Source organism: Ursus arctos, unplaced genomic scaffold, assembly GCF_023065955.2.
Source record: "Ursus arctos isolate Adak ecotype North America unplaced genomic scaffold, UrsArc2.0 scaffold_1, whole genome shotgun sequence".
Classification (NCBI taxonomy): Eukaryota; Metazoa; Chordata; class Mammalia; order Carnivora; family Ursidae; genus Ursus; species Ursus arctos.
In genome coordinates, this window is record NW_026622763.1 from 82,072,559 (window position 1) to 82,094,828 (window position 22,270).

The following is a 22,270-nucleotide window of genomic DNA, read 5'->3' on the forward strand; positions in this document are numbered from 1 at the left end:
TGGTAACGCCAAACGTCCTGGAGTTACCCGGCCACTGCGGTTGACTATAGCGGGGGGAAAGCTGACCAGAGCTGCGAATCCGATGAATCCCTGCTCTGACTGTATCGAGTGTCTGGTTTGGTTCTGTGAAACATTAACCCGTTTCTCTTAGATCGCGGATTGTAGCAGGTTTCTTGTGAGGATGAAGTTCAGGTGTTCCTCAGACAGAACGGGCGTGAGCCCCAATTGGTTTCCTGAGGGGGGACGTGGGGGGCTGGGCAGGAACACATTTAGGTACGTCTTAGGGAGTGAGGCTCAGGGTTCACCTTTGGTAAATGTTTAACCAGAAGCACCTTTACTAGTCTTCAATGTCTGTCTTTGAGAAAGTGAGTTTAAATGGTGTTCTGACAGTTTCCTATCGCACAGTTGTTACACCCCATGGCCTTTGTGGTGGCAAAGCAAAGCCCAGCCCAGGTTGGGTGGCACACATAGTCCCCACCACGTCTCAACACCAGACGACTGCTATCTTTCACAGAAACCCCTACTCTGCTTTTCACTCTTTGCCCCCCAAATATGGTCTTCAGGAAGACCAGCGTCCTTGCTAGTGGCCTACTGCCTGTCACTTGTCCACCTAATTCGGAGAGCACGGTGGCGAGATGGAACCAGGGCAAGGAGGCTTGGGGCGGAGCTATGCACGGTAGGAAGACCTTCCACGCACAAGCTTCGGCGGGTTTGTCTCAGACCTGAAGGAAATCATGCCAATTTGGCAAACAAGACCCATAATACGACATCTGCATTTTAAAACAATTATATTCTTTAGAAGCAGAGGAAGGGCTAATGAGAATATTGTGAGTTGATGAATTTAGTAAAAAACTAAATCTGTAAGATTAATATTAAAAGAGATTTTAAAGTCCTTGTAGCTCACTTTCCATAAAGCTTAACTCTTGACTTTGAATTAACATCCAGAGCTCATCTTGGGCTTTCACCTCCCCTGTGAAAACGGTATTTGAATGAAGCTGTTATAAGAACAGAAAGTACTTTCTGTATTGTTTATTGAGAGAGAACTTTATACATTAGGAACTGGTGCACGTAAATTATTTGACAGATGACCATAAAAACGAGGGCTCTTGTCAACAACACAACTTCATCTTATATTATTACAGTTACTGATATTTAAAAATGATATAAACAAAGGTATGGATAAGTTATGCCAAAATAAAAGGCAATAAATTCCAGAAAACAGAAACAACATATATGTGTGTGTGTGTGTGTGTGTGTGTGCGTGTGTGTGTGTTAGCGCATTAGCTATTTCAAATAGCTCGACACAGAGTGATAGAATAGCCCAGACCCAGAACTGTAGTTGATTCTGTACTGCACGAGCAGAACTAAGGGAAAACAACACAGAACTGACCCAGGAGCCGAGGAATGAGTGGAACAGAACTCTTCTGCACCACGTTCAAGGCTCTTCGTTTGCAAACTAAACATTTTTCCTCCTTTTATTGTTCCTTAAAGACAGATTTCCCCCCAGCCCCCCAAATCTTGTATGGTAGGCTTCTGGCTATTCAAAATAAGATTGTGGCAGGTGACCGAAATCAGAACCTAGGCCTCCAGCGGCAAAAGCTGAATTTAATAGCTCAGTGGACAGCCCACGCCGCCCAGAAACATTTTTATCACAATGTGTCCAAGAGGCTTCCCACTTCCTACTTGGAAAACAGGTGGTGAAGTAAAAAAGAAAACCTTTATACAGTAAAAGAAAAGAAAATTCTGTGTTTGTGTAATTTTTTAACCTGAAGAAAGGCTAAGGTCACTACTGACTTTACAGATTGAAATCTGGAGAACTGGTTTAATTCCTCTACTCGTTAGCCTTGGTGACATCATGACATACGTTCCCCTGAGTTTGGTTAATGAAAGCAGGCAAGCAAACAAATAAAAAGAGTGATTAAAAAAAAAAAACCAGCGTAAAACAAAGTTAAAACATTACGTGGTTGTGAGGGGCGCCTGGGTGGCACAGCGGTTAAGCGTCTGCCTTCGGCTCAGGGCGTGATCCCCGCGTTCCGGGATCGAGCCCCACATCAGGCTCCTCCGCTATGAGCCTGCTTCTTCCTCTCCCACTCCCCCTGCTTGTGTTTCCTCTCTCGCTGGCTGTCTCTATCTCTGTCAAATAAATAAATAAATAATCTTTAAAACAAACAAACAAAAAACATTATGTGGTTGTGTCTTTTGTATTTCCTGGTGTAAGTGTCCCCGGAGCTGAGAAGCCCATGTTTCTACCATTCTACTTTAACAGCGCGTTCCCCAAAGGACTCCTTCCCTGGAGAGGTTAAGGCAGCAGTTTAAACAAAGGTGAAAGGTCTGCCACGCTGAGGACTGTGCGGGTTCCGAGCGCATCTGTAGAGAGAGTGGCCAGCAGGGAAGAAGCAAAGTGATCTGCATTCAGGCAAAGGGCCCTGCAAGCTTCCAGTGGGTCTGGGAGGAGACTAGAAGCACGAGGCAGTACTGTAAGGCACTCCTACGGGGAAGACAGGTGGGAAGCCCAGCACGGAGGCCGAGCGCTGGCTCCCAGAGGCTGTCTGGCCTGGAGGCCTGACCCCAGCTCGGCTCGGGAGGAGGGCAAGGAAGATCAAGGGGAGGGGAGAGGCTGGTCTAGAGTGCTCTGGCCAGGAGGGAGTCTTCACCGCGCTAAGAGTCACTGTAGACGCCTGAATCTCCCACTGTGGCTTCGTTCCATCTTTCTAACAAGGTGGCTTCTCTTTCCACCGGGAGGAACGAAAGCGAAATAGATGTCCCTTTCCTCAAGTTGAACCACTTGACGAGGAAAGTGCCCCGTAATACGATCACCGGGAACCCGTTTTAAATAAAATCCCTGACAACCACGGTTGTGCTGAGGGGGGCATTCCACACTTCCGACTTTTACCTAGAGTTTAAGTGACTTAGACTTGACCTTGGTGTGCACCCACTAGGACACACCAAAGAAAACCCTTCGAGTCAGAGGGTCTGAATACAATGAAATTAGAATTGTCTACCATTGGGAATTGCTGGGTGCTAGGACTTGACTGTGCCTCATGACAGAAAGCAACGCTTGTCGGCTTAAATGAACTGAGCAGGGCTTATTCACCCACCACCGGCCTCAACCTAGGGCGGTGAGTTCTCCTAGACGCGGGGTTAGAACGGTCCAAGGTACACAGCACGCTAACAGGTTGTTGACAAGTATCAGTGGTGAACGAGTACCAAGGAAACGGAAACAGATAGTACCTCTATGGACTCAATTCATGCCAAGGAGAGAGTGTTCATTTCTTTGTGTTTCACCCCAAATTCTCTAGTTTCTGACATTATCTTACAGCAAGAAGAGTATCGAGACAGAAAATTCAAGAAATAAGGGGGAAATTGTATGCATTGCTCTTTACTGGGAAAAGTAAACAGAACAAAACCTGTGTATTGATTCTGGGCAGTATTACAATAAGAGTTGAAGATTGCCTTCCTAATCCAGTCATCTCAATAAAGTGCAGCAGAGTGGCGGAGATGAATAATTCTGCCCAAATTTACGACCAGGAGCATTGTCTTCCCCCTAAGTTAGGAGCAAAATGTATCTTGGCTCCCTCAGATAACGCCTCTCCTTGCAGGAAGAGGCCAGTGTGGCACCCAGGGCGACCTGATCCAGTGATCTATACGTGGCCTTTTTTGGCCAACGGGTAGAGAACAAACCCATGGGTCTGGAAGCCAAGCCTTTTCAAGGAGGCACAGGGAGACACCGTCCAGTGTCAGTGTTCATTGGGTACCCACGCAGCAACCACAACAGAGGCCAGACCTCAGCAAAGTGGACTCACTCTAGCTTTGCAAAGGCTGACTGTGGCAGCCGGAGTGAGGTCAACACCAGGGTTCTCGGGCGGCCGGAAGTCATGGCCCAGTCCCTTTGCAGGAGTCCAAAATACCGCTGAGTTAGTTGGAAACTGCAAATCCCCAGCGCTACTGACATTCCCTTTTTGGTGGAGGCCTCGACCAGTAGACTCGAAAAGCGATTACTCTCAGCGAATCAAGCGTGAAAGCTCCGAACAACATCACCTTTTAGTACTACAGATAGGAAAAGAACGATAATACGGTCCCCTGGAAGGCAGGGAAGCAAAGGGGGATGACGAGCGTTGACGTGGTTTTCATATAAAGAGGCTTTCAACTTTGGGGAAAATCAGCCCTGGAAAGAACACGATGCGATTCCAGTTCGCTGCTTTTGAAGTACTTTGTGGCCTTCCTGCAGTGGCGCAACTCAGGTCTATTTCGGGAGCTGGCTTCTCTACTGCAGGGTTAGATGCCAACATTTTACCAGGGTTGGACGGTCTCACACACGAGTTTCTGGCACCGTGAGGAGGGATTTCCTCCAGTGATCCACCGGGGAATGGGCCTTTCAAGTGAAAAGAGGTTCCCGAGTCGGCCGCCAGCTCTAGGAGATTAATTGGCCATTTTCTCGTGTGTTCTATGTGCGAGATATTTAATATGGGATGAGAAAGGGAATGTGAGGGAAAGCAGGTATTAGCTTGGTCTTAGGGAGGTGGTAATCCACGGATCTGCTTTTGTTTCGACAGTTTCTAAGCAGTGGAACAATTACCTAACAGTGCACCAAGTCATTTGTTTGGGTGGAAAACAGTAAGGGCGTTCATGTGCTCTAAGGCGTTCTGGGCTGGAAAACAGCAATTTTGAATTTTTCATGACAGACCCAATTCCTAAGCTGGCTCCACTCTGTCCTTTCAGATTTTGGTGGTGGTGGCTGCGTGCTGTGTAGGCCGGCGGGCGGCACCAGCCAGGCTGTCAGGGGCGTACAAAAGGGAGAGAAAACAGAAGCGGCCGGGATGTAATCCTGCTTCTGGGTAGCCCATGGCGATAGTACCTCTCTCTCTCTCTCTCTTTTCCCCTTTTGAAAAGAAGCAGAAAGTGACGCAGGTAGAAGGTTCTCCTTAGGAGTCCCCAGGGGAGGACAGTATTTAGCAGGGCACCCGTGAAGACAAAGGTCTTTAGAACAGGGATCCAGAATCTCCCCCCCTCGGCAGGTCGGGCGCTAGGTGCCTGTGAGGCGGGACGGGAAATTCTATACGTAGAGCAAACGTGCTGGACGGGGAGGAGGGGGTCTGCACTTCAGGGCCCGAGCGCAGTGTGCTGGGGACGGCCTTGCTGACAGTGGGGATCACGGACACATTAATTACGGCGAAGGCAGAAGTAAGCTACGGTGACAGGGAGCTGGGGGCGGAGGGAGAAGGCACTTTGCCATCGGAGCACATCTGTTTTATAATAAGCAGGTCTATAATTCTCTTGTGAAAGATCATGTTCTGCTATCTTCTCTGAGGCTGGAAAATATAAATACTGTGTTTCACAAAGGGGAGGAAAAAGGAGAGGATCAAATTTGTTTGCCTGTTTGCCAAGTGCTTGTTTGAGATTTTCCACCCTTTATCTTTTGTGTGCAACGTTCTCTACAGCTGGGGTGGGGGAAAAGTCAACCTGTTTTTCCAAGAAGAAAAGGCTCCGTCAAGCCTCCTCGCGAAGGGGGCCTTGGCCTTTTAGCAAGTTTGTACGCCCTTGGTTACAGCTGCTGGAGAATCGGAAAAGAAATGAAGCGTGTGGTCCGGGGCCCAAGGAGCTGGCAGTCTGCGCCAGCCTGTCTGAAGTGTCTCGCCGCCAAATGGATGGCGGGACCAAGAGTTAGGGTCTGGAGGGAGCAAGGGGTGTGGGGCGGTGGCGATGGGGTTCAATGTTCCCTGTACTTTGTGAGCCACTGGCGCTCTAGACCCTAACAGCAGTGAAGCTACCACACCGGCGGGGCACTGGGGGCGTCTGCTCGGGGAAACAGTCTTCTCACGTCGTCTGCTGAAAACTGCTCCAGTATCAGGGTATCTCTGCTCTGGAGAGAGTTCCGGCGGGAGGACCGGAGCCATGGCTTCCCGCGCCGTCCCACCTGACACTTTGGTCACAACCACGGCGCCCCTGGGGGCGCCGCGGTGGGGACCCACTGCTCGGCCAAGTGGCGAGCAGTTCACCCTGTTTGCTCTTCCTAGGACACGACTTTAGCACGGTCGGTTTCGCTTCAAGGTGGCAACTGTGTGTGTGTAGATTTATTTAAACAGCATTATCACCTTGAATTCATTACTTATATGTGTAAGTCTGGTATTTTCTTAAGAGTCTAGCGTGGTGTTCTGAAGTCCCGTGGTACTTTGATTTTGTGAACAATCTTAAAACTGTGAAGGTGGAAGTGGTTACATTGACAAATTAAAGGTCCAAATGAAAGTGCCGTGAAGAACAATGGGAAATGCAGCATGTAGAAGTCGGGAGGCAACGCCTGCAGAGTCTGTGAGGAGAAACTGAAGGGCGGCTGGCGAACGCGCGCGCCATCCGGTCACCCGTCTCCGAGCCGACGCGTCCAACCACCGTCGCAGACGTCCTCGGGCCGGCACCGCCGCAAAAGCATCAATATTCCCCACGAAAGCCCGGGAGGACGGCTCTTCAGAAAGCCGTGCTCTCAGTCACTACGGTGGGGACGCCGCGTCCGGAGGCGGCGCTGGGATTCGTACCAGCCAACAGACGACACGTGCGGGCACCGTCTCAGGGGTCTTTTTTCCTCAGGAAAAGACCCGAGATCAACCTCCAAACCAGGAGGAGCTCTCCTCATAAATCAGGGGCGCATGCTTTCTGTCAGAGGGAGCTCGCACGCCTCATCTCTGAGCCCCTCGGCCCGGCTCAGGTGATCCCCACCCGTGTGGTAGAAACGGAGGTGACGGCGTCAGGGACACGGGGTCCTGGAGCGAGCCAGGCGTCGTTCCTGTGTTCAGATGAAACAAACGACGATGAGAGCTTGCCTCAGTTACCTCGGCCTCTGCGAAGGCTAAAAATAAATAACACAAAAATAACCCGAAGTTCTGTGGTTCTGTAGGAAATGCTCCCTCCTGTGTCCTGTGTAATAAAATGGCCCCAGAGCCAAAAAAAAAAAAAAAAAAAAAAAAAAGGAAAAAAAGTCTGAATGATAAAGCACGGTGTGTAAACCACGTTTTGCTTGGGAGCGAGCTGCTGAAGTTCATGGCTAAGCGCATCCAGCTACTGGTAGTTGTTCTGAGCCACGGAGGCGACACGGACCTTTTGGACAGCGACTGACACAGAACATGCGCACGGGGTGCACCGGGATGTGTGGCTACGGATGCAAGTACAGATCTACAGCTAGCGGACGAGGACACCTACTCTTCCTCCAAAGGGGTCGCACTGGCTCGCGAGGACGCCGCCGCGGCTGCACCAGCGAGAGGTCAGGCCCTGGCCTCGGGCCCCTGCTGACTCAGGTGTTCTGGTAGGACAGCTCGAACATGTTGCAGGCCTCCTCCAGGCTCTCGTCCATGTTCAGCCTCCGCCAGAAAGACTTCTGCTTCTTCTGCAGCTCTCGGCGGACACACCTCGGGCAGGGGACCGACTTCTCTTTGCATTCGGAATGGAAAACAGCTCCACAGCTTTCACACCTGCAAAAGCCAACCACGGAGACGGTGAACAAGGCGGAAGTGACCCGAAGTCCAGAGGCCTCTGTGCAGCTCAGAGGACAGCATTTATTCCGGGTAGCCCTGCCACCGGGAAGAGAGATGACTCATAGAAATGGGCTCTTCCCTTTTCCAAGACACTCAAGGTTGAATTTCACTTGAAAAAAATAAAAAAAAATTTTTTTCTGATTGGAACTGGCTGGGGCGAGGCTCACAGCTTACAGTGGAGAGGGGTGAGCAGTCAACTAGCAAGGGTGGGATCGGGCTGACAACGGGCAGAGCTCTGCAAGCTGTGTGTGTTAGTTTCCCCTCCACTGGCTCTAGGGTGAAGTGACAGAATGGGAGTGAGGTGTTTCACTGACTGCGCGCTCTGAACACCAGAGACAACCCCGGGGTGACTGAAGTGAAAATGCAGCTCCCCACTTCTGTAAATGTGGGGTAAGTGGGTGCCTGTTACTCCCTGCCTTCATTTATCAGTTTGGAAAGATAAAATGATACATTTTCATTCTCTGAATATCCTCAGGTCTATGGTCCTTCTGAGTTTTTTAAAATTAGGAAAACCCCACCATTGTAAGCCTGCCTTTCTAACACAAGTGGGAACAGTAAAGCATGAGAAAGTGGGGAAGAGAATAGTTTTTGAAGAAAACACGCAGATACTGTAATTTATAGAGAGGAGGCATTCCAGGTGCATGACTAGTTTGTTGTCTGGCTTGCTGGAAGCCTGTGCAGGAGTCCAAGCGGCTTGTTTTTACTGCAAAGTCTTTAATAACGAGTAACTGACAAGCACAACTATGGCTGCTCCAGGAGGTGGCTGGCCGGCATGGATTACGGTGCCCTTCCTTCCACTCCGGAGGGACAAGCAACTCTTCCCTCATCTCGGGAGCCCAGGGAATGAGCTCAACCAGCAACAGCCCCTGGAGGGTCCAGCTCTAGGCTGGGTTCAAAGACGACTCTGCAGCAGGCAGTCCTCAGGGCTCAGCTTGTGCTGCCGCTGCTTTTCCTCTAGTACCTTGGGGTTCAGTCCTGCGCAGAGGACGGGCTTCAGGGCATCGTTCCCTAGTGTGTCACTGACTTAGCCGAGGCACCATTCAGGATTCAGAAAGTTTGGTGAGAGGAGGTTCCTCCCACCCACCTTTGTACCCAGGGAGCGAGAGACACTGGGAGCGGGGTGGGGTGGGGTGGGGAGGGGAGGAAGGGCGTATTGATCAGCTGAGAGACCAAAAGACAGAAGCTTCCCTGTACCCGGCAGTCCCTGCCCAAGCTCAGCTCTCTGGGCAAGTAAAACAGTGCTAGTTATGAAAGCAGGCATCCGGTGACATGGCCTGACTTCAAATCCCACCTTCAAATCACTTCCCGGCTGCATAACTGTTACGGACTGAAGTGTGTGTTCAACACCGCCCCCCCAGCACCCTGCCACCAAATTCCTATGTTGAAGCCCAATCCCCAGTGACAGTGCGTTTGGAGATAGGGGCTTTAGGAAGTAATTAAGGTTAAATCAGGTCATAGAGTGGGTCCTGATCTGACAGGATTAGTGTCCTTCTAAGAAGAGACATCAGAGAGCTCTCTCTCCTTCTCCCTCACTGCATGTACCCAGAGGAAAGGCCATGGGACGAGCACGGCAAGAAGGTGGCCGGCCATCTGCAAGCCAGGGAGCTCTCACCAGAAACCAAGCCCTGCTGCATCTTCAGCTGGGACTCCCAGCTTCCGGAACCGTGAAAAATAAATACCTGTTGTTTGAGCCCCGTGGTCTGCAGGATTCTGTAGGACAGCCTGAGCAGTCTGTGACAGTGACCTGGAGTAAGTCACTTCACCTCTCTGAGCTTCAGTCGCCTTCTCTTAACATACCCCCAGAGACGTCTTGTGAGGCTCAGAGGCAATGACACAGCGCGTAGCAGAGCTCCCCGCACAGGAATGCAGCTAACGCTGCTCCTTCCAGGGTGAACAGCTGCCTCCCCGTGTCTTCCGGAGACGCTTCCTGCAGTCTGACTGCACCTGTGTCACCACCGTGACCTGAGGACATCTTGATCAACCCCCTCATGTCACAGATAAGAAGACTGGGATTCTCTTTTTAAAAAAATCTTTTTTTAAAGATTTTATTTATTTGAGAGAGAGAGAGCATGAGCGGGGTGAAGGGCAGAGGGAGAAGCAGACTCGGCGCTGAGCAGGAAGCCTGATGCGGGGCTCGATCCTAGGCCCCTGGGATCATGATCTGAGCCAAACGCAGACGCCCAAACAATGGAGCCACCCAGGCGTCCCAAGACTGAGATTCTAAGAAGGCTAGCGATTGTCTCATGAGGACACAGTGAGTTAGACAGGTTGTGACTAGAACCCCGGACTCCTGACAGCCCAGGAGGGCTTCCTACTGAAGCCCGGTCATCTGAGTGAGGGGAATGCGCCATCCTGGATGGAAATGAAGGGCTTCCAGTCAGAAGACTCCTATTCCAATCACAACCCTTTCTTTGCGTTATCTTGGGCAAGTCACTGACTTTCCTGGTGCTCTGGTCTCCTCATTTGTAAAATGCTGCTCACAGTGACCTTCTTCCTACTCACCAGGGTTCTGTGGGACGAAAATGGGTGATCATATGTGGAATGAGCAGGTGAGTGAGACACCACCGTTCATGGTGACTCTAGCATCCGCCTTCTTGATGCTGGAGCCACACTGGTTGGGACAGTCAACGTAGTAGAATCTTCTCTAGCAGCTCCCCGCCCTCGGCCCCTCCCTCCTTCCAGGGGGATGAAGGTTAGACTCAGGTGTTCTTGGGCCTCTGGTCTGGGCCGGCTCCTCCCCAGTGGCAATGGCTTTGTCCTCCCTGGGTCACACCTCTTACCCTCCTATCACTGAAGTGACACGAATGGTAGCCTTATCAAATAAATTTCCTCCTTCCTGCCCCCTTTGACCTGCTGAGTTAGTGATTTATGCACCTAGGGATGTTGCCCTAGGGCAATGATTGATAAGAAGAAAACCATGGGGTTCCTTCAGGACCACTCCCTTATCTCTGCTGATACCAGCCTCCCCCACACCCCCACACTGTGCTTCGGTAAAGAGGTTGAGTCTTATTGGGTATTTCTGGTGCAACAAACACTCACGGGGCGACCGAGCGGCTGAGTACACCTGCTCTTCTAGCCAAAGGTCAGTAACTGAAAAAAAGTCTGAGATAAAAAATTAATGATTTCAGAATGTAACCAAGTTCTATTTTCTAACCATTTGTAAGCCAGCAGTCATCTTTTGAACTGTATAATGGACAGACTGATCAATGACCTTCCCAAATTCAGAGAGTCTATTGTTAACTTTCCCCCTGATTTTTTTTTTTTAAATGAAAAGAATAAGGTCAGGAAAGGGAAGGAGGCAGAGAAACTGTTTCTTACATAAAAGTTATGGAGCTCTGTAAGAAAAATGTGTAGGAAAACTAAAGTATTTGCATTAAAAAATGCAACATATAGGCATGTTCCTCTTTGAGAATAGGACTCTATTTAAAAGGCCCTTTCACTTTAAAAGAGTTCACTGGCTCCTTAGTGTTTAATGAATTTCCTGACTGTATTTAAAATACGACTTTACAAACAACTTTTCAGGAACATATCTTATATATAAGGTAAGTCTACCAATGCAATCATCCATGTAGAAAATTGCAGCAGATAATGAAAGAGAAATGTCCTTCAGTGTTCCCGAGTGATAAATCAAATGAAAGCCCGCCAGTTTCATCTTCATTTCTGAGCTCCCCGCTCCCAGGAGTCAGCAGTGTCGTTGCCTTTCGGTTGTTGCTGTACACCACAGAGAACAAAGACCCAGAGAACGCAACTGCAGGGAGACATATTTGCTGTTGACCAAAGCCGTCCAATGGGTTTTGCCTGAAAACGTCCACTGCTGCCCTGAATCCAGGGATCTCAACCTCGGCACTACTGGCATCTGGGGCCAGAGAGTTGTCTGCTGTGGGGGGCTGCCCCGTGCGCTGCAAGATGTTCGGCAGCATCGCTGGCCTCTACCCGCCGGATGCTGGTCACAATCCCTCCCCCCAAGTTGTGACAACCAATGGTGTCTCCAGACACTGCCGAAAGTCCAAATGTCCCCTGGGAGGGGCAGGGAGATCGTCCCGGTTGAGAGCCATTGACCTAATCTATCTGGAGAAGGCATCATGGAGGGAGTACCCAGGGGGTACTTAAACAGTGCCCTCCCTCCGTGGAATTTCCAAGTGTCAGCTGCTGGCTTGTACCAACCAATAAGGTCCAACATAGTGTTACTTATTTCATTTTCACAAATATATATATTTTAATACATCATTTGGTTAAAATAGCTGAAACTCACAGGCACTATCCATCCTGTGCTTTTGAAAATTAATTTAGAACATCATATAGGAAGTCAATACCCATGACACAATTCTGTGCATTGCTTAGTAACCCTTAACTTTCTATCAACTCACTCTGATTTTTTCGTCTTCCTCAAAAGCCATCTTGGTGGTTGACCCTCAGTTGCATGTATCTGCTCTTTGGCCAAGAACATCTGGGCTGTTTCTCTGTGGTGTTCTTTACTTCTTCATGTCCTATGTAGGCCATCTAGCAAATCTAAACCAAAGACTTATACTTGCCCCAGAAAATAAATTGCTTTTATGTAACTGGGAAGCAGTTAGGTTTCAGCAACATCTACAATGAAAAGGAGACCAGAAAATATGAACAAGGCCGCTTACTGCAGAGAGGAGGGCTCAACTGGAGTGAGGAGCCCTGAGTTCTTGGCCTGGGTTGGCCCCACTGTCCCTGGGACCTTGGGTAAGTTACTTCATCCCTGAACCTCTCACTCTCCGCAGAAGGAAAAGGAAAGGTCGGATTATCTAAGGTTCCTTCTAACTTGCAGATTTTGTGCAAGGGGGGGGGGGTGGCAGAGAAAGCCTACCCTGGGTTTTACCCTTCTCTTTCCACATTTTCTTGCCCCCAAGTCTGTGGATGGATATGTGGGAATACAGCCTTGCTGGCCACTCCTTGGAAAGTCTCGAACTGACAAGCTGGGACTAAATGGGAGGACCCTTAAAGTGAAGAGCATTACTTTAAATTTTATTTGCATTGGTTAATCAAACCATGAAATAGCTTACAGACTAGTACATACAGCTTTGGTTATCAGGAATTTGGCCAAAAGGAGCTGACTCTGCCTTTTTCTCAGAACATGTCAATTAAACATTAAGGATTCCTTTCTAAGGACTTTTCCAACCCTCATCAGCACCCTCTCTCCCCAAGAAAAAACCTAGAATGGTTCAGTGTTGTGGGATCTTTATTTTGGGGGTCCTATGTGGAAGAAATTCTGTGTTTTAACCACTGGGACAGCCACACTGGATGCAACCCTATGCATATCAGCAATGCACACACCATGTGATGTGGGATGAGGAAGAAGGAACTCTAGGTCTGTTTCTTTGTAAGCTCTAGGGGGCAGTGCCACGACCTGTCCATGGTCCCCTTCCTGGGGCTCGGCGTGGGGACACAGCTCCACCATTGTGGGTGGGAGGGCAATGCAGATCTCATTCTCTTAGTAAAGGCCCCATCACATGAGACTATGCATTTTATGAACAGTCTTTGACCCAAACATTAGCTTACTGACCTATGGCAGGTGACGGAGAGGTTCATGCCCTGGAAATCTAATTGCCACAGATACGATGTTCTTAGTCCAGCTCTCAAAACCAAGAAAACGACTTGCTGCGAACTGACAGGAGTACATATGTGCAAGGGAAAAGGTCTGCTTCTCAAATATGGCAGTGCGGCAAGAATTCCTGGCTGCAGACAGTTTCCTGTTCTGGAATGCTGATGATGTGAGACCAATTAGAGACAGGCTCGATGGCTTTGTCTGTGTCTTCCAGATTCTAGCTGCACACAGGCAGGTCACAGGAAGCTGCGAAAGGCCCCTGCCCCAAGTTGAGGTCACCGAAATGCTTCTGCTTTGCTCCTGTTGGATTCTTCTGCTGCATTTTTATTTTTGGCTCAGGCAATGACCTCAGATATTTCATTAGATTGAAATTCAGCCTTGAGTTTGGCTGGATCTCTGACAAGTGGAAGGACAGGCCTGCAGAGCAGGGCAGAGCTTTGGCTGATTTCCAGTCTGCAGAGCCCACAGCAGCTAGGGTGGGGTGCAGAAATCCGTGCACGCGAGCAGGCATTCGAGTGCGGGCAGGCACATGGCTACTATGGAAGGTGCCCCACGGAGCCACTAGCTATTACTGGTTTTTCCAAGAAACCAAGATGATTATTGAAATCTCTTAGCTAAGGGAGGTGGTTATGGGGGCCTGGTTATTTTAATGTTTTGGGTTGGTGTTTTCTCCTGTTACCGTGTGAGTGAGTGAATATAAGCCAATAACTTATAATTTGCTTAAATAGGAAATCACATAAGGTGTATGCCTGCGTATGTACGCATGTGTAATGTAGGAACTTACTGTATGTACACAGGTACGTATGCTGTTTAGAAGAACACCCAGAGCATGTTACTAAACATTCTAAGGTCAAATGAGTTAAATATGATACAGTTGAATGGATTCTTTCTTTCGTGGGGCAATAGGGTTAAAATGAAGAAACGTTACACACAATTTCAGTAATGTGCTGATGGCTGGGGACAGTCGGTTTTGCACTCTGCCTGGAGCACCACTTCTGGTGAAGCCTTGAGCCAGGATTACTAGAAACCCACACTCCAGATGCCCCTCTCCTGCGCCCCAGGGGAAGCAAGTGGAACAGGGAGGAAGAGACCAAAGGGTCTGGAAATGTTGGATTACGGAACTGTGTGGCTCCACGCAGAGTGAGAAATGGACTGCATTTGGGATTATTCATTGTGTGTGTGTGTGTGTGTGTTTTTTCCTTTTTTGGCTGGGGGTAGGGGGGTGGGGGGCCAAAAGGTCTCCACATGGTTTGACTGGAACTGTACGAGACTGGAAAAGATCTAGCTCTTTGGCCAAATGTCTGGCAGATTTAGGTGTGTATGTGCTAATGTGTAAAGCTATTCCAATAGTTCTAGAGGGTAAATGCAAATACAGCCAGATCAATATTGGACATTTGAATTAGGCAACGTCTGTACGCCTTTTGACCCTGTTTTTATAGAAATTATCCTTATAATACTTCTCTGAGCTGGGTACTATTTGTTTTCCCATTTTTAGTAAGTCAGTCAGTCAGTAAATGGATAAAATGAAATGAGATAATGAAATAAAGTAACTGGTGGCTTCTTGGGTCCCTAAACTGGTAAGTGTGTGATTGACTCTGACCTTGATTGTCGTCTTCTGACTTGAAATCTGGCTCTGTTTCCCCTGTTACTCGCCACACGGTCCTTCCAGTTATTCAGCACATTCCCAAATACTTGCTAAGGCTCAGATCATGGGAAGAACAATTGGTATGCCCTGCAGTGATCTTTTTATTTACCTTTTAATCCCCAGAATTAATTAAGGAAGAGTTTTTCCCTGATTGCAGACCACAAAGCCTTTGGCTTTCACAAGTCTTGCACTTTTAGTTTGTAAACCAAGCTCAGTTAATAGCGTTGACAAAAGCTTTACTTAAAATCTTGGCTTTGAAAGAGAATGTAAACAAGGGTTAATTAATTCATTTGTTAATTTTGCTATCCCATTGGGAGCGGTAAATCACATTATCTTTAATGCCAATGCCTAATAAATGCTTCTTGCTAATTTGTGGATGGTGACAAGAACTCATTAATACTCTGCATATATATATACATATATATGTATATATATATGAAATCTTAATAGATTTGATCTGAGTGAAATAGTTATTTGGGCATAGGAAAAAACTAATATTTCTGATACTTTTCTTTCTTTTTTTTTTTTTATGGTTCACCTGGCAGTTAATATAATTCTCAACAAATTTCCATCTCTTCTTGGGATTACTTTAGGAAAATCTTGTTTAATATTGGAGAAAGTAAAGAAACTGCAGGAAAATTTAAGAATTTTCTATAATTTCCAGAAAAAGCTAGAACAATATTATAATTGTAGCCATTAGAGAACCATAAATAAAAACAGTGGCTTTCTGTAAAAATTTCTGAAGTAGTTCAACACACCTAAGAACCCAAGAAACGTTTAGCAATGTCTTACTACTTCTAAGACAAAGGTAGTGAATATAATATTTGGTTAATGTAGATTAAAAAAAAATCTTACCTTATATATGGACTTCCACTGATTCACCAGTCCACCTTTTTTATGTAAAACTAAAAAATTTAACTGTCAAGTTTTTGAAGTAAGCCTCTTTAAAAGAAATAATAATTTATAAGGATGAGCTGTACCTAAGACTCTGAATGGGATTTACTCTATTTAACATCTTATGCATCAGTTCCTCAAAGTACTAAGACTCCTAATGGAGCCAAAATAGAAGACATTTTGGGGGATGCGTACAATGCAAAAAATTCAGAAGGGAAACCATTTCTAAATTTATGAACAACGTGATTGATTGCTTAGGAATAAGTTAGTGATATAAATTTAGAAGGAGAAAGACATTCAAATGAAAGACCCAAAGTGTTTTGTCGTTACTTTAGACTGTTCCCCTAATTTGTCTCCTCTCACCAATGCAATTCTCTTAACGAGATGATATCACATAATTTTCTAATACTCAATGTGTTCTAGGCCAGTGGTTTTCAAAGTGGAGTTCCAGGACCAGCTAGTCCAGCATCACCAGAGAATTTGTTAGAAATGAAAATTATCGGGTGCCACTCCAGGCTTACTGCATCATAAATTCTAGGGTGGGACCTGGCAATCTGTGTTTCAACAAGCCCTCCAGAGAATTTGATGAATATGAAAATCTGAAAACTGCCGTTCTAGGCCAGTTGTCTCCAAAGACAGCAGGGCAAACACATTAGACAGGACTGTTGTAAATATTTAGAACAAAAATACGGACTTTGCAAAATGAAAATGAAAAGTGCTATTAATTAATGTTTTTATATTGGGCTTTGCAGTTCATATCTTTAATATTTTCTCATAGCTGATAGGTAAAAACCTCATTTTACTTTCTTTAATTAGAAGCGATATTAAGCTATTCAGATATTGGCCACTTGAATGTTTTTTTCAATGAATTAGTTCATTGTCTAATGACTTTTACTTACTGAGTTTTAAAGATTTTTTATATTCAGGAAATTAATTAATACTTTGTTAAATGTGTTAAAAATATCTCTCCAAGTTTCCTGTTTACGTCTGTCTTTACAGAACTTTAAGCACTTAACTTCTTAAAAATATATTTTAAAAGCATTTTGCTTCCATGGCTTCTGGGTTTGTCTCAAGCTTAGAAAGACCTTCCCCACTTAAGATTATAACAATATTCACCCATCTTTTCTTCTAGCACTTTATGGGTTTTATTTTTGCATCAAAATATTTGATCCATCTGGAATTGATTGGGATGTAAAGAGTATGGCAAAATGCGGTATTATTTTTCTTTCTCCAAATGGCTGTCTAGTTCCCAGTTTCTTTTAAGGAATGTTCCATCTTTTGTTTTGCTAATTTGCTGGGCACCTTTATCGTGTACTAAATTCCCATATTACTTGGGTCTATTTGCGTACTTTCTGAAATCATGTTCCGTTGATCTGTCTGTTCCCATGCCAGCACTGTACTGCGTAGTATACAGTACATTTTTATAGCTAATGAAAACAGTCTCCCTTCATGTAGACAACTTAAGAGGTCAAATTCTATATTGAATATATTAGGAAGCTTTACTGCCACCCATCTGAATGTTAAATAAAAAAATTTTTGAAATGTCTATCATCAACTAATTTTTTAAAATTTATAGTATAATTTATAAGGTTTATCTAAAATGAAATGCACCTGTATAAACATCTCAGGTGGTTAAGGGCTAATCTGGCTTTAGGTATTTGACTTTTTGATTTTTTTCATCTTTATGTAGTGATAAAGGCATTGTATAAATTTGGTAAGGTAAACTAATAGACTGTTTACATGTTTATAAAATTAGGAAACATGATACAATTGTTTAATAATGTATACACTCTTTAATTAAACTTATCCTACTTTGCATGAACTGAGATGTATTATCTTGGAAAAATAACGGCAATACTTAAAACATGGTATACGTTATTGAACAAAAGGAAAACGTGAAGAACAATGCATGTTTTAACAGTCCCTTTCATTCAGTGAGGAACATTATTTAGAACATTTTTACTCTGCATATGAGTAAAAATTGGATAGAACTGACCATCTTACTACGAAAACTAGCTAAGCTATCTATGTACACAAGCAATAAGCAGACATGTAAGACATCTTGAAGTCACTGAAAATGCTCCGTCTTTGAGCATGTATACTCCTGAGACAGGAATAGGGTAGAGAAGGCTAGACGCTAGTCTATCAGTAAAGGAAACGCAAAGGCAGTAACACAGCCGCTCACTGGGGAAAGCCGATGGGAGCCTTTAGCTTAGGTCTGGTTAGCAGAGTTCTATGCTAACTAATAACTAAGCCTTTTCTCTTTCATTTCTCTGAGTGGTGGCCTGGGTAAGCTCTCTAGACCCCTCAGGGAGAAAAACTGAAGTATGAACCTTGTGGGTGGGGTTGGGTGAGGTGGGAGAAGGGTTAAGTACTGCTTTCTAAATGTTAAGGTTCCCCTGGATAGGTTTCTCTCTTTTAAACAGGAGACCTTCACCACATTGTCAGGGAAGCTGAGGAAGGAAAAGTCATCTTTATTGCCTGCGGCTTTGACATTCATTTCTGTCCCTAAGTCCCTTGGCTGGTGCCTCTTTCAAGCATTGTATGAAAACCATGTTCCCCCTGAGGTTACCTCAGGCCTCACTATTGCCCTCCTTCCACCCTGCCCTGCCATCCTGCCCCCACATCTTCCCCGCTGCCAAGGAAAATCTGCTTATCTCTTTTCATTCTCAATTCTGAAATTTTTCTTTCAAATCATTGATGTAAGCTGCTTTCCAGCTAAGTTTTTAATTTAAATTTCCTTTCTCTCTGCCATCAAGGATTCTTTCCAGAAAAAAAGTGTTAACTCCTCTTAAAAGAGGGCTTTAATATATTTCAGCTTCCCACCTCTCAAAGCCAATCTAGATTTTTCAGTTTAAGTCAAGTCAGCTCAAGCTAGTGGCTTCCAATGTTGTCTTTGAATCAGCCACTGGTGCATGACTTGCAAGTCAGTCTATTATTGGTTTTATGAAAGGAAATTCCCACATTTCTGTTTTTCACAGCAATGACTACTTTTTAAATGCTATCTTTTCCTGTTTTCTCATCAAAAGTTTACAAAATTCTTCCCATTATTTTTGTTGAGAACCTCTCCTTCACCATCCTACCACCAACCATCACCAGAAGTGAGACTAGTTAAGGGTACATGGTATAGTCTTTTGCCCTCCTAAGGTTAGTTTGTGCATTCCCTCAAATTTTAGGCTCGTGCTGTGAGGACAAGGAGAGGCAGAAAGGGGACTCTACTGGAATTCAACAGCCTGCATCTCCCAGGAGCTACGGCTGTGGTGTTGGGTGGGGATGCGGGCTTCCCTAGGGAGGGGTGAAGGGAGGGGTATGTGTCAGGGGGTGGGAGTGATGGGCAGATGACTGCTAAGCTCCTCTCTGACTCTACAGAAGTTCTACGATATGTAGACATAATTGAGTCCAAGCGGCGACTGTGGCAGAGAACGAACATCTGTAGGCTGCCTTTTCTCTATCTTAAGTGCTTTGAAAGCATCAGGAACTGGAAGATGATGATTAATGATAGCTATGGATAGCACATGCCGATATTTCCTGATGCACCATTGAGTGGTTTAATATTCAGAATACTGAAGAGGTTTAACAAAGACATGATAATATACATTAGATGCCAAAATAAAAACAAAAAAAAGGATTTTTAAAAGACAAGTTTAACAAGATCTTGTTATCTGTACTCCCATAATTAGGTGGAAAAAGTGTCACAATATCAAAAACATATACTGACAAAACCAATTTACTATTGTACCTTTTGTAATTCTAAAGCATAAAACAGTTCATTTCAGAACACACTGCTCAGGCTGAATGAAGAGTCAACACTTTTTGTATGGAAAGGTAAACACTCCTCTCCCCTATTGTGTATTCAGGTTACTTATTTACAGTCGCATGGCGAAGGAAAAAACACACACTAAAACATGACCAGAAAGCTGTTTTGAAAATTAAATTATCTGAGTAGCTTAGCAAGACTCAAGTTTTTGACATGAAAGTTTTCATTGGGCCAGAAAAATATATCTATCCCTAACATATGATGTAATGCTAGCTATCATTCAATGAAGTCATATGTCTTGGTAATGTCTGCATTGAAGTAGACAGTTTCCTTGAAATTAGTTTAAAAGTCATTTGAAATAAAAGAGAATAAATACGTGGAAAAGGACAGATTTGAAAAACTAAAAATAAAGCAAACTCTTCATGAATTATTTATTGAGCATTTACTATGTGCTGTTCTAAATGCAGATAATTGAGCAGTGAGCAAAATAGAAAAAAGTCCATTTCCTCGTGGAGCTGACATTATTTCAAAATGATAGACTGAATCACAGTTTGCATTTATATCTTAATCCCTATAGGTAAATTGTATCAAAAATAGTCAACCTCGCTGAAAACATCATGACAAACTAGCAAACAGACTAATATAGAATGCGAAGCAGAATGGAGTCAAGTTCTAACTTCTCTGTCAATAAGAGCTTAAAAACAGTGTCCTGTACCGGGCAGGCAAACCCAGAGGTGGAGGGTGGCTTGTCAAAGGTCACACAGCAAATCAGTGGCAGAGTCAGGGATAACATCTAAACCTCTGTATTCCTACTCCAGTGACCTTTCTGTGGACTAGTCTCCTCTACTTTTTAAATGGATCTTAATGATTTTAGAACCAATAAAATTTTTTTCCTGTTAACGTAGCCACCAATAAAAGTTTATCTATAAACTTATTCTGATACGATGTGATAAAAAGCTGCATATAAAACTATGTATTCAATATATTGTCAATTTTACTAAAAAGTAAACATGCATACATATGCATGGAGAATTTTCTTCTTTATACTTTTGGTGTACTTTTCAAATTTTCTATAATGCACATCAGTTTTATAGTTAGAAAATTATAGCGTGAGTTAAACAATGATGAACATTACCCCCTCTAATCAACAAAAAATTAGGGTGTCTGAAATGCTTAGCGATAAGATGATCACACAGTATTAACCAGGTACCTAACAAGAAGCTTGGTAAGAAATGTGTCTAGGCGGAGATGACAGCCATCTATTCAAGTGACCAAGTGGCTTCAAAAAACAATGGCAGCAGCCTCACCGGCGAGGACTATGTTTATAAATGCACTGTATTTATAAAGTGGCTTAATGGCCTAAAGGTCGGGTCAGGCCTGAGGGTTTCACAGAAGTCTCGTCTGTGTTAGCAGACGTTCTGAAACACTTTGACATGTGAATATAGGAGCCATCGGGCCAAGGGGAAATGTTATTTACCAAGTTACTCTTTGACCAAAGTTTAAAAGCCAAAAAACCTAGCATTGTTTGAGGTTTTTTTTTTTTTTTTTTTAAATCAAGGAAAACCTTCACTGACACAATAAATAACATTTAAGAGCAGGCAGTCATATAGCCTAAGAGTAGAACTGCATCTTGAAAAGTCGCCACTCTGTTTCTGCCACTCCCAAAACCTGCGAGCATATGCTGGGCTTGAGTTTTTCTACCCCGCAAATGTCTGAATGCTCTCCACAGGCCTTTCCATCTCTGTTAATTTATGATACTAGGACACAGGCAGGGATCTCGTCCGCCATCATCAGTGTTAGAGGACGTGGAGAAAGTTCCTCACTCTGCTCTGCGTCAACACCTGAGAGAGGAACGGACGGTAAGCAGCTGGAGCACAGGTACCTGGGAAGAGGAGTCCCAACTTTCTCTAGCTGTTTCAGGAATGCCACACCTCATCACAATCCGCACGGAGTGGCTGCTTCCCAAGAAAAGCCACAGAAAGGAAATATCATTAAGAAAGTGTCTACGCGTTGGGGGGAGCTGTTCCCTCCCTTAAGCCCGACCGCGCCAAGGCTGTTGTTCTCCATTGTTGAACAGGATGTAACAGGACTGCCAAGCGCAGCCCCCAGCCCTGCTAATTAGGTGCGCTGACAGTGTTTGTTTTGGAACCATTTACCAACAAAGGAATGTGTCAGGCTGATTAGTGAGAAAAGGGTATGTAATGTATGTGTATTTGAGTCCAGATGAGGGCATAATCCAGGTATTCAGTCTGTTTGTGCAAGGACGGACAAAAACGAAGCCTGAACAAATAGGAAGCCACAAGGAAAGACCAGCTTCTGGGCAGTGCTTCTCTCTCGTTCTCCTCCGGAGTTTTGTTCTACTCCCTAACCCCTGCCAAAAAATTCCTGCCTAAACATGAAACTCTCTTTCAAGAAATGACAAACTGTAACTGGCTCCTTGAAAAAGGGAAGAGCCTCTGTAAGGTTGCTGGCAAATCTAGGGTTTGGTGATTTTCTAGGCACCTAAGTAAGCGACAACTTCGGGCAAAGCCATCTCTGCGTTTATCCTCCAGGGACAAATCAAAGGGCGTGAGGGCACAGAACACACAGCCCTTCGTGGACTGCTCAAGTTGTGCTGAGAAAAACCATGCATCCCAGCATTTTCGAGGGCTAGAAGTAACTCTATACTTTATCATAAAGCAGTTGCTTTCTCTCTTTTAAACAAACCTTTATAAGGTTTGACGACAATTAGCTATTGGAAACTTCGTGTGTGCATGAAGCCTCAGGAAGGGTAGAAAGTGCCAAGGCAAAGACCAAAGTCCAGGCCCCAACAAGTTGAGGTCCTCAGGGACAGGGTTGTATGGATTGCCATGAAATGTAAAATGACAAAGACCAATTCACGA

The 22,270-nt window shown here is 45.2% G+C and overlaps 1 protein-coding gene and 1 long non-coding RNA gene across 6 annotated transcripts in view; one reads left to right on the top strand and one right to left on the bottom strand.

The window, feature by feature from the left end:
• LOC123000633 (uncharacterized) overlaps positions 1–22,270 on the top strand; it is a 116,693-nt gene that overhangs the window by 43,691 nt on the left and 50,732 nt on the right. The window lies entirely within an intron of this gene.
• The window catches only part of PLEKHM3 (pleckstrin homology domain containing M3), a 173,002-nt gene continuing 156,788 nt past the window's right edge, over positions 6,057–22,270 (bottom strand). For 2 of the 4 annotated variants that reach the window (XM_026492066.4, XM_048214276.2), the window contains exon 8: positions 6,057–7,457. In XM_026492066.4, the coding sequence (XP_026347851.1) occupies positions 7,280–7,457 (178 nt within the window). In that variant the 3' untranslated portion in view covers positions 6,057–7,279. Of the gene's footprint in view, positions 7,458–16,907; positions 21,344–22,270 lie in introns of those variants that run through there. The other 2 variants (XM_044381218.3, XM_044381217.3) reach the window with 2 other exon arrangements.